General features: G+C 40.6%; 1 protein-coding gene across 3 annotated transcripts in view; it reads right to left on the reverse strand.

Moving 5' to 3' along the window:
• cadm1b (cell adhesion molecule 1b) overlaps positions 1-13129 on the reverse strand; it is a 171601-nt gene that overhangs the window by 17806 nt on the left and 140666 nt on the right. For all 3 annotated transcript variants that reach the window (XM_085131686.1, XM_085131687.1, XM_085131685.1), the window contains 3 exons: positions 12152-12310; positions 8025-8121; positions 7579-7751 (listed from right to left, as the gene is read on the reverse strand). In XM_085131686.1, the coding sequence (XP_084987812.1) occupies positions 7579-7751; positions 8025-8121; positions 12152-12310 (429 nt within the window). The remainder of the gene's footprint in view (positions 1-7578; positions 7752-8024; positions 8122-12151; positions 12311-13129) is intronic.

Below are 13129 nucleotides of genomic sequence, written 5' to 3' on the forward strand. Positions count from 1 at the left end.
CAAGTCCGCCAGAGCTTATATTATATGTTTACATGCTGTGGAGCCATTTTTGGGAGCATTTCAAGTTGCTATACATCAATACAACCATTACAGCCTAAATTTTAATAATATGTCTGCATTAAGTGCATAGTAATTACATAAATTGCAAAAAAGTGCAATAAACTACCAAAAATTTAAAATCGTTTTTGTTTTTTTAACATATATTTCTAGTTAGAGAAATTTAAGAGGTTTATCCCTCAAAACTGTAAATACAAAAAAGTTGCACAAAATAGTTTCCCACCACAGGACATTTATTTTCAGTGTTTTCATAGTTTTATTTTTGAAATACACCAATTTTTATACACTGCAGGAAAAACGAAAATAAATATTATAGTGCAAATTTGCAAAAAAGCAGCATATGCATCAAAATAAACTATTTCCAGCAGTGCAATATGAGTCCTAAGCATCCCAGAAACGACACAGAAAGTCATAAAGTCAAAGATAACTTTTAAAAACACCAGTATAGGCTCATGAGGCCTTGATGGTAAAAAACTACATTTCCGCAAAAATGATGTCACTTCCAGTTTCGGGCAGGTCATGGCGGACATGCGATCGTTCGCGCTGACGTCTATTCCAACGTAGGAAGTGTTACAAACAGCTGATCGGATCGGCAAAGCGTGTTTCTGGAATATTATGTTTTTGTTGCTACAAGTGCTTTTTATGCAGTTTTTGCAAAACTATATGTGGAAGGAAACTGTGACCGAGGACAAGCTGATGGCATAAGATGTAAGTACAACTCCTCTGGTTTCATGTGCAAAAAAAATTATTGCGCTAGCTTACGTGGTTGCAGAGCTACAAGGATTTAAAAATAGTTACTCAAAACAGAGCGTGCCCGCTCAGACCGGTTTTAAAGGGTTAAAGCAGATCTGACGACAAATGGAGTCCAACTTGGTAACGTGTACCTAATAAAGTGACCGTATTTAAAAACATTGTCCTTTTTCAGACATTTCACAAGTTAAGAATGATGGTACATTTCCCTAAAAACAACCTCATAGTGTTTCTACAGGTAAGCCAAGAAATGAAAGTATTTAGCACACATCATCTGGGCATCATGAATAGGTGAATACCAAAACCCCATTAAGTAGTCGCTGAGCCCAAACAGTCATGTCACTATCATGGCTAAAAATACAATAAAAAAGGCATTAACATGTCACTATACAGGGGTTGTTGTATTATATTTCATAATGACAAGCTATTATATTTCTTTATTTGTAAAAAAAAAAAAATTCTAATTAAGTATGAATAATAATGCCTGGCAATCATGCAAAGGTATTACTATTTTCCACAGTCTCAATAATTGAGTCAGGCTGCAAATTAAAGCACTTTGGTGGTCTCCCGCTGCAGCACAGCAGAGCCCTGAGTTGCATCCCCTGCCCCACACTGTACTGATTAGGCCTGTCACTAACCCCCAAACAAAATAATCAAAAAGACAGAATGGAGGGCAATTCAGGTATGCAATAGTACTAAGGAGGGCTGAAAGCTTCCTCATCAGGGGAATATATGCCAGGCTCTGGTGCAGAGGGAAGACAGCACGACCCCTTGCTGTGGGAGAGTCACAGCAGGGGAAATTGGCTGGCTGTCTCCATGCCTTTACTGTCTGCACTCCATCAAAAGACAGCAGTGGGGGACCACACACTCCCAAACTAATGATAAAACATCAAGGACAGCATAATGTTGCCGCCAGGGATGGAGTGTATGGCAGAGGTGGTGCTGATGGTGGTAGGGTGTAGCATCGGGTATCAGGAAGAAATTCGGCTCTGACAGTATTTGAAGAGGGGGGTGGGCTAGATTTCTTTCCCTGTGACCGAAGGCAGTGTGATAGCTGAAATGTCAGTGTCTGGAAGAGGGAAATTGGCCATTCAGGGATGAGGGTCTTCACAAAGGCCGGGATAGGATGTGGCACATATAATATCCAGACGAACAAGAATTCTCCATGGGCAATTTCCAGGCTGAATTACTCTGGGCTCAGCATTATGAGGGCTGAAATATGAGTGTATTTTTGAGAAACCATATTTTCAGGGAGCATTTGTATCAGTGAAGAATTTGATATGAGAGAATTTAACCATAAAGTGAAACAATGTAGGAGAAATTGTTTATCTATGCCTGCTTACACCTGCCTGCCAACATGACGGCGTGGAATATATTTTACTTGTTTCTTGTTTTCTCTGCTTACTTCTCTTAGTTAAAAGTGCCCTTTATATAAAGTTTTGCAGAGGTATTCTATAAAAACACACACAAAAGAAAAAAAGCCTGTAAAAGAGGTTGCATCAATTTATCTAAGGATTTCTCTTTTTTTTCGTTTCGCGACAAAAAAAATCGGCAAGCTGTTGTGTTGAAACTCATTCCATGCTGTGTTGCATGTTTCATAAAATCAGTGTGATTCACAAGGACACAGTTTCCCGACAGCCTTTCATAAGAACAAGGAGACCCACGAGCCCCCTCATGTTATGTCGAAACCCTGATAAACCCTAAATTCCCAGTGCTTGTGAAGCTTTGATTTATTTTTATTTTTTTTTTGTCTGTAGAGGATTTTTTTGGGTCAGGAAGTCAAGTGCGGGCTTAACCATGGTGGCAAAGTGAGGGTTGTTATCCTGCCAACGGGCAGCATGTGTGAGTTATAGCATCAGGTCACCTCTATGAGAGAAAGGCCTCTCTCTGACCAGCTCTCCCTAACAACACACACCAGCCAGAGGGCACAATTCACAGCCTGTTGAAGACACATCCTTGTGGAGAACAGCATGACAAGCCTCTTTTTCAGCCTTTCAACTGGCCACATACAATACGAGCACTACAATGGGGCTTGATTTGACGTGAATTTACATCGGCCTCAGACCTGTCCCGGCTGTGGCGCAGTGAAAGGTCATTAGTCTTTTTGAAATAGGAAGAGCCCGAAGGACCAGTGTTGGTAGAGGGTGGCAACAGGCTGAAACTGATAGACAATTCAGGCCCAGCTCTATCAATAATTCTGCAAGCAAATATTTATCAAGTACAGAACAGCTCATTAAAATAAAACTATTGGTTGCATGCCCTTAGTTAAATAAAATACTTTTTTTGCGATAGGCGTGTGATGGCTTTAGCAGGAGCTCGCAAATGGCAAAACAAAACAAAACTGGCTGATAAGAGAGGGAAAATTGCATTTTACAACAGAAAAATATGAGCCTAATGCTAGCTGGCCGGATAAGAAGGGTGCACCGGTGGACAGTTGAAATTGCTGTTGTGCATTGCTGCTGGAAAGCTACGGGAAAAAATGGCACAAGGTTATCACGCAAAGAGCAATGCATGTTGCAGAGACACACATTAATTAAGCTACTGTTGCAAGCATGATTAGTCTGGGACAACAAACTCTCACGTGGACCACAACATGATTTTTTTCTGGCATTAAATCCTCCAGAAAACCGGAGTGGGAGTCGCAGATATAATTATATGCAGTTTGAGCACCTTTTACCAATCTCCTGTGTCTCATTACGGAGAGCTAAAGTCATGGAGCGTCCAACATTTGCACACCAGAGAAATGGTGTTTAATGGAAATTGGTAAAATATGTGGATAGGAAGTTACTAATTGAAGGAGTCATGGCCAAAGGCACAAACACTGACAACGCAGACACTGTAGCTTTTATTCGGGACCGGAGAACATTCGCTTCCAGTGGCTTTCAGTCATTCGCGTAAGTGTTATGGGTGCAGAATGAATCAAATGATACATGAATTTAACAGCAGTAGACACGCATCATGCATGAGTTCCTAAATGCCCGCAGGCGATTCGGTCGAAACTTCTGAACTATTAGAATATTATATTACTACTTTCAATATCTGTGATGGAGAGTCAAAAAATGCTTATGCCACTTGTTCAAAATCGGAGAAGATTTGATCCGAGAGAGTACAATAAATCTTTGATTCCGAGGAATCTTTACACAGCAATTAGAAATTTAGCCGTGGTAGCTTGAATAAGGCTGCCTTTTGCTGGCATATGCTGTCCTTTTGTTTGGAAGTGATCATTATAGGCCCATTGGGAACAAGCAGATGCCATCATCTGCCTGGCAGAGCACAAACCATGGGGCGGCAGAGTCATGGGAGTTACAGGAAACCTATGTCATGGTGACAAAGTCACGCGTGTCAGCTGGTGAAATAAACACATTATTCCTCGAGCAACCTATGGAACTGCTGAATGTCAGACATACAGCGACGAGGAATTCTGTGTATGTTCCATTAACTGCGTGCAGGGAGACATTTTTATGTGACTGAAAATATTCCAGCAATGATAAAATGGAATACCAGCGCTTTTCTGAGTGCTTTGTGCCTCAGAGATTTGGATTAGCGACATCCTGCTGTGTTTGAAGCCCAGTTTAGAAGACATTCCTAACACCCCACATGGTTATTCTTCAGAAAATTCAAACCATCAATAGCACCTATGCAGTTTCAGCAATCAGAGGGGAGTCATTTCACAACTCTGCAATGCTTCCAGGTGTAGAAATTCAGTCTCAGGTTACTCTTACAAAGCCCCAGAAAACCATCATCCCTGCTCCAACAGTAGCTGTTTATTCTTCCTTAATTCCTCAAGAGTCTGACAGCTTTTTGCATCCTCTGCACAAGACCTCGTCCCTCCATTAAAATCCTTTTCAATGCTTGCCTTACAATTGGTGAAATGGTGTTGACGTGAAGGCCATTACAAACACATTTACTTTCACAAATGCACATCTTTCAGCAACTGCCATAAACATCTGCTCATCAGCTAGACAGAAAAAAAGAAAAAAAAAAGAACTGTTACATTGCTGGTTTTTGACACACAGTTCATGGCTGTCAACATGACCTAAGCAAGCAGACTGAGTAATAATCAAAACAATATCACCAGCAGGAAACCTGCAATCAGCTCTTTCACAAAATCCACAAAAAGCCAATTTTGAACAACAGAGCCTTTCTCATTCGACTCTGCAGCTTTGCGCATGTTAGGCTTAAATGTGAGTGTTGATTTTGGAGGCCAAATTTAACAAACTGCATCAACCCAGCACGGTTTGGATGGTTTTAAAACCAAGCTGTCCTGTTTCTTTCTGGGTTTTTAATTCGGAGAGAGAGACGACTGGTTCACTTTAAAAACACATAGTTGATATTATTCTATATGCAGCGTGACTCCTCATACCAGTATCAATGAAAAGTATACAAGTGCAATGACCACAACAAAATGTTTACTGCCACACAGATTGGATATAAAGCATATACATACAAGGAATTACAGTAAAATAATGATAAACCTACAGCTTTAAATTTATTTTTTATACAGCTTAAAGGGTAACTCATGGACTTAGCGCCTTTTCCTTCACTTTAACAGTTTAAGCTGTATAATTGACCATGACTGGCATCCAGATTAGATTCGGTGTTACAAAATCCAGCCAGTGAGTGCACGCCCGAAACTGCGAATTTTAAGTTTCTTTCCACCCAAAGAAACATCCCCCCTGCACAGGATGAAAGAGAAAACAGCCTCCAGGTTTAAAGGGACAAGCAAACCACAATCTCATCTGAACATCAAGAATCATTTTGATTCCAGCCCCTGACATTTGTTTAAAGCAAAGACTTACAAGCAACCGGCAATAGGTTATGAGTCTTAGGTAAAAAGAAAGAAAATCTATTTGAACTCGTACAGAGGTAACGCAAACATGTATTTTTGTTTATATTTCCTGAGAGCCTAAACAACAGATTTCTTATTCCTGGTCTTGCGTATGGTCACTGGCAGACAATGCTGTTGGCACACAGGCAGGAACAAATTGAAACTTGGGAGTGAAATACAAAATGCTTCTCTAAACAGCAGGGAGCAAGCACTCCAAGGAGAGAAAGCTAAACCCACCAACAATGGCTGCACCTGCTGAAAATTTATTTTCCCCTTACCCACATCACCCCTGCCAGCTGCCAAAAATAGGAAATTAAGGTCCGAGTAGTGTGTACTTCACTGACATCAAGTTACGAGATTTCTAAATGATGAAGTCCACGGTGCTTTGTGCAACTTCAAACAGCTACCTCCTGCTGTTCCCCCCTCGGGGATTCAAGTGCAAGTGCCTGATGCCTTTAAACAGTTGTATGGAGAAAAAAAAATGTTTTCAGAAATATGTGCAATTGCATCCAAGTAAAATTTAGTAGTCGAGTTAGTCATTAAATCCCTGTGTTTAGATTTTGTTTTGTGTTCCATTTGGTTGTTTTGTTGTGGATTGTACTGTGTTTAAAAGAAAACAAGAAAAACACAAAAACTCCAATTAGTGTGAAAAGGCTGACAGGCATGTTAAGCTGAGAAGAAAATGAGGCCTCAGTGAAGAGAGGTTAACCAAGAGGAGCAAACTGTCTGTGAAATTTAAAGTCAAGTCCTAGGAGAGATGGTCCCTCAATTGCCCTTTACTGGATGGCTGGAGAACACATTGAAATTCCAACCACTTCGACGTAAGTCAAACAGCACCACGGCCGATCTTGATCACAGAAAATGAAGTAATAGTCAATATAGTGCATAGTGTTACACAGTGCTCTTAGGAATATGGTACTGTTTGTGCACGAGTGTGTCGATGCATGTCTGTATAATGCATGTCTGTATAATGCATGTCTGTATAATCCTTGTCTCCACTGGTGGTAACGGAAGGTGCATATTTATGCTAACAGTTCTAAATGCATCACAGTCTGATAGCACATTTCTGCACAAAGCAAGGTGGCGTCTATTTCCAGACACGGTGCAGACTTTAAAAAAGCGATAACCTTACAAGGAGATACAAACTGCATTAAATTAAAAATGGAAATGAATCAATAAACGTTTAGTAGACTAGGCGTAAACAGGCATTGACATCAAGGCTAAAAGAAGTGACCTACTCAGAAACTTTTCTTTATCTTTGCTAATTGTCTGATAACAACTCAGACATTCTAGGAATGCAATGCTAAATTAGTGAAGTACCTTCTTAAAAGTGTCTGTGTCCTTTATCAGTGAGCAAAACCAGACAATGAATGATAAGCAATTCCACAGAATGGAGGAAGAACTACAAAACACAAAAAAACCCCCCACATTTGAATAGTTACATTTGGGCCACACATTCAGGGGAGGTAGGTATAATGTGATATAACATATAGCTGCTTCTGGGTTTCTACTGGGTCTGATTTATTTGCTGCTGCTTCAAAAATAATAATATACCATAACACATCTCTCTATTTGGGTTTTTCACATCCCAGTGTAATGTCAACAGCCACTTTATCCATCCCTTTGTACTCCACATACTTCAGAGTCATCATACATTGATGATACAGCTAAAGCTAAAATCTTCAACATGAATTCAAAGCCTTGTGGATTTGTCAGCTGCCGCCACCTTTTAAACTTCCTATTTCTCTAAATAACGGCTAACGTACGTCTATGCTTGAAAAGTGGCTGCTTGCATGTACACAGTGTGCCATTATTGTAAGACAAAATCATAACCACCAAAGCTGCCGAAGGTCTTTAAGTCCATAAGCTTTTCATAGGAATGATGAGAATCGATGGAGGTATTTAAAATAATAGTGTAAAAAGGAATAAAGTATAATATCTACCATGTACATAGAGGATGTAGTCGACATAAGCCTCTCCTACAGCATTGGACGCCACACAGCGGTAGGTGCCGTTGTAGGACTTGTTGAGGTTCTCGATATAGAGATCAGAGCCGGTGACCACGGCATGAGGCGGCACATCCTCATCTACTCTCAGCCAGTTAATCTGATGGGGACTGGAGAGCACAAATACCACACACATCACTCAGCCTCTGTATATCCATCGTAGAAATCTGAAATAAAGGTCAAATCTGAGAATCTGAGAAGGGCCATTGGCAGGCCCTGTCTAATGATGTAGTTTATACAGCATGCTAACAACTGGTAACATTTAAATGGTACACTGAAATGTAAAGGTTAAGAGGGTATTTGGACTGGCGGGGTGAATAATATACAGTGGAAAATAGAAAATGAAATAGAAGTCTCAAGCACTGAAATGCATCCATACTCACTGTGGCTTTCCTTCAGCGATACATGTCAAATCCAGATTGTCACCCTCTCTGGTTAAACCTTCAGGATATGTCACCACGATCTTTACTTCTGGTTTATCTGAAAGTTAAAGAGATTAGTATTTACGATGCTTCAGTGACGTAAGCTATAATCCAGCTGACTTTCTTTCTCATACTTGCAGCTAAAGGGTGTGTTAAATGATTATTGGACTCTAAAGCGAAGCGCAGTGAGAAACAGACTTCTAAATGAAAGAAAAACAGTCAATCACGAAACATAGAAGAGTATGAAATGATTATAGATGTGCTCACTAGACATCCAGTCCGTCTGCAGCACCTTATAGTAAAATGGCTTTTTTCCCCCCCCTCCTCTTATCAATGCTAGCCAAAGATTGCCAAAATGTCAAGCGGTTGCAGTCAAGCTTTCTCTTTTTCCTTGAAAGGTCAGACAAAACAGTTATCTTCTGAGAAAAAATTAATATTCTGCACAGACTACAAAAGGGTACCTTAACCTTTCTTTGATGTTTAACAGCGTACGGCCGTATGCATTACCTCTTCAATCAATTCACCATTTAAAGAACACCTAAACATCACTGATACCTGAGCAGAAACGTTTCCCCTTATGATTGCTGTATCTCTCAGGCCAAGGCACCATTACACTCTAAGAAACACCAGCTGTACGATAAAGCAGTCAAATACATGCGACACATCTCCGGCATGAAGGTCTGAGGATACTACAAGTCTTTCTAAGACCGTATCAACTGCAAGTTATTTATTCCTGTGTGCGCGCAGTTCATGCAGGAGTCGTGCAATATGGCAGTGTAATCTACATCGCAGCACGGCGCAAGATCTACACCTGAACACGCTCAGCTATAACGCTGGGTTCAAGAGTCTGTTACTTCTTGCCACTCTGTCTTGCGAGTTTCCAGAGATGTAAAAGGAAAGTGTTTATTATATATTTCATGTTTATTTGTGGGCTTTGCAAAGTTTGCACTTGCTTTGGAGAGAGCTGGAAAAAGGAGGATGTACAGTCATGTGAAAAAGAATGTTTTTCACAGGACTCTATGCAAAACTAAATATACCCTATGATGCAATAGGTTGTAGAACCACCTTTCGCTACAACAAGTTGAAGTAAGTTTTATCAGCCTCTCACTTTGTTGTGGAAGAATTGTGGCCAAGTTGCTTCGGTTCATTGAGATTTGCGAGCATTTATTTAAGCATAGCTCTCTTAAGGTCTCACCCCAGCATTTCTGTTTTATGACCCATTTTCACCAAGCTTTGACTCTACAATTATTTGGTATAAAGGAGAGGGGCTACAAAACAGTCCCAAATCATCAACCCTCCACCACCATGCTTGACAGTTGCTACTAGAGATGGACCGATCCGATATTACGTATCGGTATCGGTCCGATACTGACCCAAATTACTGGATCGGATATCGGCGAGAAATAAAAAATGTAATCCGATCCATTAAATATCAAAAAAGCACCTCACAAAACTTGCTACACGCTGTAACTCGGCTCATAACCGTAGCACGTTGGAGCAGTATGCATCACGTGATAGAGCGGCTGTGTGTATTTGTAGCCTCGCTACCAAATCAGCATTTCATCTCCGAGGAAGTTATCCCAGAGAGAAGTAAAGCAAGTGTGTAAGTTCATCTCTGAATGTCTGTAAAGCATTCCCACGTTAAGCTTAACAACAGATATATGGAGCGACTGCCTCTCTCTCTCTCTCTCTCTCCTGCTGCTACTTCAATCGTGAAACTGCTTAATGATCAGCTGATCGGCTTTTCTGTCGAGTCCGTCTCTCTTCTTAGTTTTTGGCCCACTTCTCACCAGAAAGAGGAAACCAGCGGCTGAACAACAGCAGCACGTTTAACCTTGATAAGCTGTTGTTAGAATTTATTTAATATTATTTCTACACCAGGATCTTTTTCTACGTAGCTGACGGCTGGTAACTGTGCAGGGGCGGATCTAGCAAAGTGTAGCCAGGGGGGCCAATATTGCATGAACAGGGAAAAGGGGGCACAAAGACATACTTTTCTTTCTTATTCTCATTTAAAATGTCTAGCTTTTAATAAATAATTATCTGACTCTTACACCCAAAGTTGTAATCTGATGTAAAATGTATAGAAGTCCATTACTGTATATAGTAACTGTTAAGTCTAATATACCCTAGTAAGCTATAGTACTTTTTCCTTTGGGAAGGTACCATCTGTGCAGTCTGCAGTTCTGTTGAAGAAAGATGTTGAATCTATTTAATTATTCTTGAAAAATAATTTATTTTTGTGCATTTTTCACCCTGCATCAAATTAAATTTGATTACGTCGATTAAGCATCATGAGGTCGAGGGTGGTTCCCTATTTTTTTTTGCTGGGAGTTTGCAACCCTATTAGTTAGGTTGCTTAATATTTCTGCTAAGTGCTCTTTAAAATACCAGAATAGGGAGGATGGAGTAGGTTTAAGTTTATTAGATTGATCAGTGTTGCTGAACTATGAAATATTTTGGGTGCAGTGTATTTTTTTACATACAGGTATAACAGAATAGCTTTAGTGTTGTTGTTTATTTAAACTTGAGTATAAACTTATACAAAATGCAGCAAGATATTAAAAAAACGTTTTATTGATTAAACACACTATATCGGATTCATATCGGTATCGGCAGATATCCAAATTTATGATATCGGTATCGGTATCGGACATAAAAAAGTGGTATCGTGCCATCTCTAGTTGCTACGAGCTGTTTGTGCTGATATGCCGAGCCTAGTTTTCGCCAAAGGCTTTGCTGTGCTCTCTTAATTGCCCCTTGGGGATAAATAAAGTCTTTCTGATTCCGATTCTGTGCTTTATGGCCAGATATCTCCACTTTGGTCTCGTCTGTCCAAACAAGATTATTCCAGAAGCCTTGCGGTTTGCTCAGATGCAACTTTGCGAATCGTATTTTTAGCGAGAAGATATTTTCTCTTGGCAACCCTTCCAAACGAGACATATTTGCTCAGTCGTTTTTTAAAATTTGCAGTCGTGAACTTTAACATCTAAAATGGTAACTGAGGCCTGTAGAGTCTGAGATGTCGCTGTTGTTTTGATGTCCACTCACTTGAAGATTATGGCACTGTGTCAAGTCAACACACACCCACATACAAAAGTGCTAATGATCAGTTAATCAAGTGCTTCATGTTAGCATCACCTGGCTGCTGTTTCCTATGTAAGCCGTAAGGGTGTACTTAGTAGTTAACTTTCTTTTTACACTGCTGTTGTTCACCGTGCAGTCAACCATAACGGCCCTTCCAGGTGGCTTCTGTCTGTGTTTACTTTCAAACTCCAACACAAACGTTTATGGCTAAGATTACCCACAGAACTCCAGATTAAGTGTACTAGGCTCATAATCACATTGATTTATATAATCTTATTAACCCTTTCCATTCATACAGGTGCCTTTACTGAGATTAGCCTGTGTGTGTTACTAAAAATGTACTTTGTCATCATCTTTTGAAGGCTGAAGGAATTATTATTATTATGCTTTAATTATTTTTGCATGACATTTTGTAGACGTGCAAGCAAGAATGTTTAGAACTGGTTCAAAAGATCATTGTTTTGAAGGTAGTAGTTTCTGCCCAATTTACAACTTTGACTAGGCGGACTCACTCTGGCCTGGTGATGCGGAGAAGGAGAGTTGTGCTTGTACTTGTATTTCAGAATTCTCCCAAGTGTCTATTATCAATACAGCCCAAGGTTGTTCATTTTGTCCTCACGGTTGTAAGGATTTGAAAAATCAATACAGCCAAATTCTGTGCCCACTGCTCAACTGTGACAAAATAACCAACACTGTGGTGGATTCTAACTCTGGTGGAGGTATAAATATGCTTCTAGTAACTCTAAAAGAACCCTGTCAGTGCTCTTGCTTATCTGGCTGTGTAGGTTCTCTTATTCTTACATGTAGCATTTTTTACTTACTTTTTTTGCAATCAGAATCAAGTGTTACACCTGAAACATCTTATGTGTGAAGTGAAATGAAGGACATGTGATACTAATGGCCCAGCCTCACTAATAAGCAGTTAACCCCTCAACTAGACACAGTCTGTGGGGCCTCGGTCTAGTTCTAGGCTTGAAAAGACTGAGTTTTGGGTCACTCACAAAGTACTTCCAAGTGTCTTTGAGCCAGGAGGTCCTTTACAGCTGGGTGGTCAATGATGCAGTCCACTGGCATTCCATCATCCTCCTTGGTGACAGAAAATCTTACCCGGCTGGTGACAGTAAACATCCTGTCATACGTCTCCTCAACTGTTGTTTCACCTGGAAAACCATCACAGGGATGACAGGAAGAGAAATTTAATGGGCGAAACAGGTCAAAAACAAATCTAAACTCCTGCAGCAGCAGTCTGCACTGGCTTTAATGAGCAAATAGTCAAAGCTATTAAGAGAGCATTACCTGTCAAAGAGGACTACTTTCAGATGGCATTTACATTTAATTTATGATTCAGTGATGTGGTGCCCAGGCGAGACTTTAAGGGATTCAAAGAGTCCGAAGGCCTTCGATTCTGACGAGAGCAGCGAGGAGCGGCTGGGTCATATCCAGCCTGATAATGAAGGCTTCTGCTGCTCGAGGGTTGAGCATTGTTGGGGCTAACCCTGCAGTAATCTGCTGCCCACTAGGTCCTAGGCTGTCAGAAGGGCATTCATTTAGAGAGCATTACAATGCCACAGGGGCATTGCATTAGCTGCAGTGCTGAGTGTGATGGTTTACTCGCACTTAATGAAGTGAGGAAATAATTACAGCCCCACACTGACCTGCAGCACACTTCCATTTCAGCCTTGTCACAGGGGAGCTGTGCCGGACTCAGTGAGGGCAAAACACTGTTGTTCCACAGTTGATGATCACCAATACACATATACGCGGCCTCTTGATGGATATTAACCCCATGTAACATATATGCACCCACCCAAGACCTGCCTACATAAAATTTAAAGTACTGGGAGCAGTAAGTGGTCAATGCACTTGTGGGCATTAAATTTGACCACACCGCCAGCTGCAATGAGGAAACAGGCAGTCGAAAAAGTGCACTGACCATTTGAAAAGGGTAAGTAAGTAATAACAGTAATAACAGCAGGAAT

This window comes from Neolamprologus multifasciatus, chromosome 14, assembly GCF_963576455.1.
Source record: "Neolamprologus multifasciatus chromosome 14, fNeoMul1.2, whole genome shotgun sequence".
NCBI lineage: Eukaryota > Metazoa > Chordata > Actinopteri > Cichliformes > Cichlidae > Neolamprologus > Neolamprologus multifasciatus.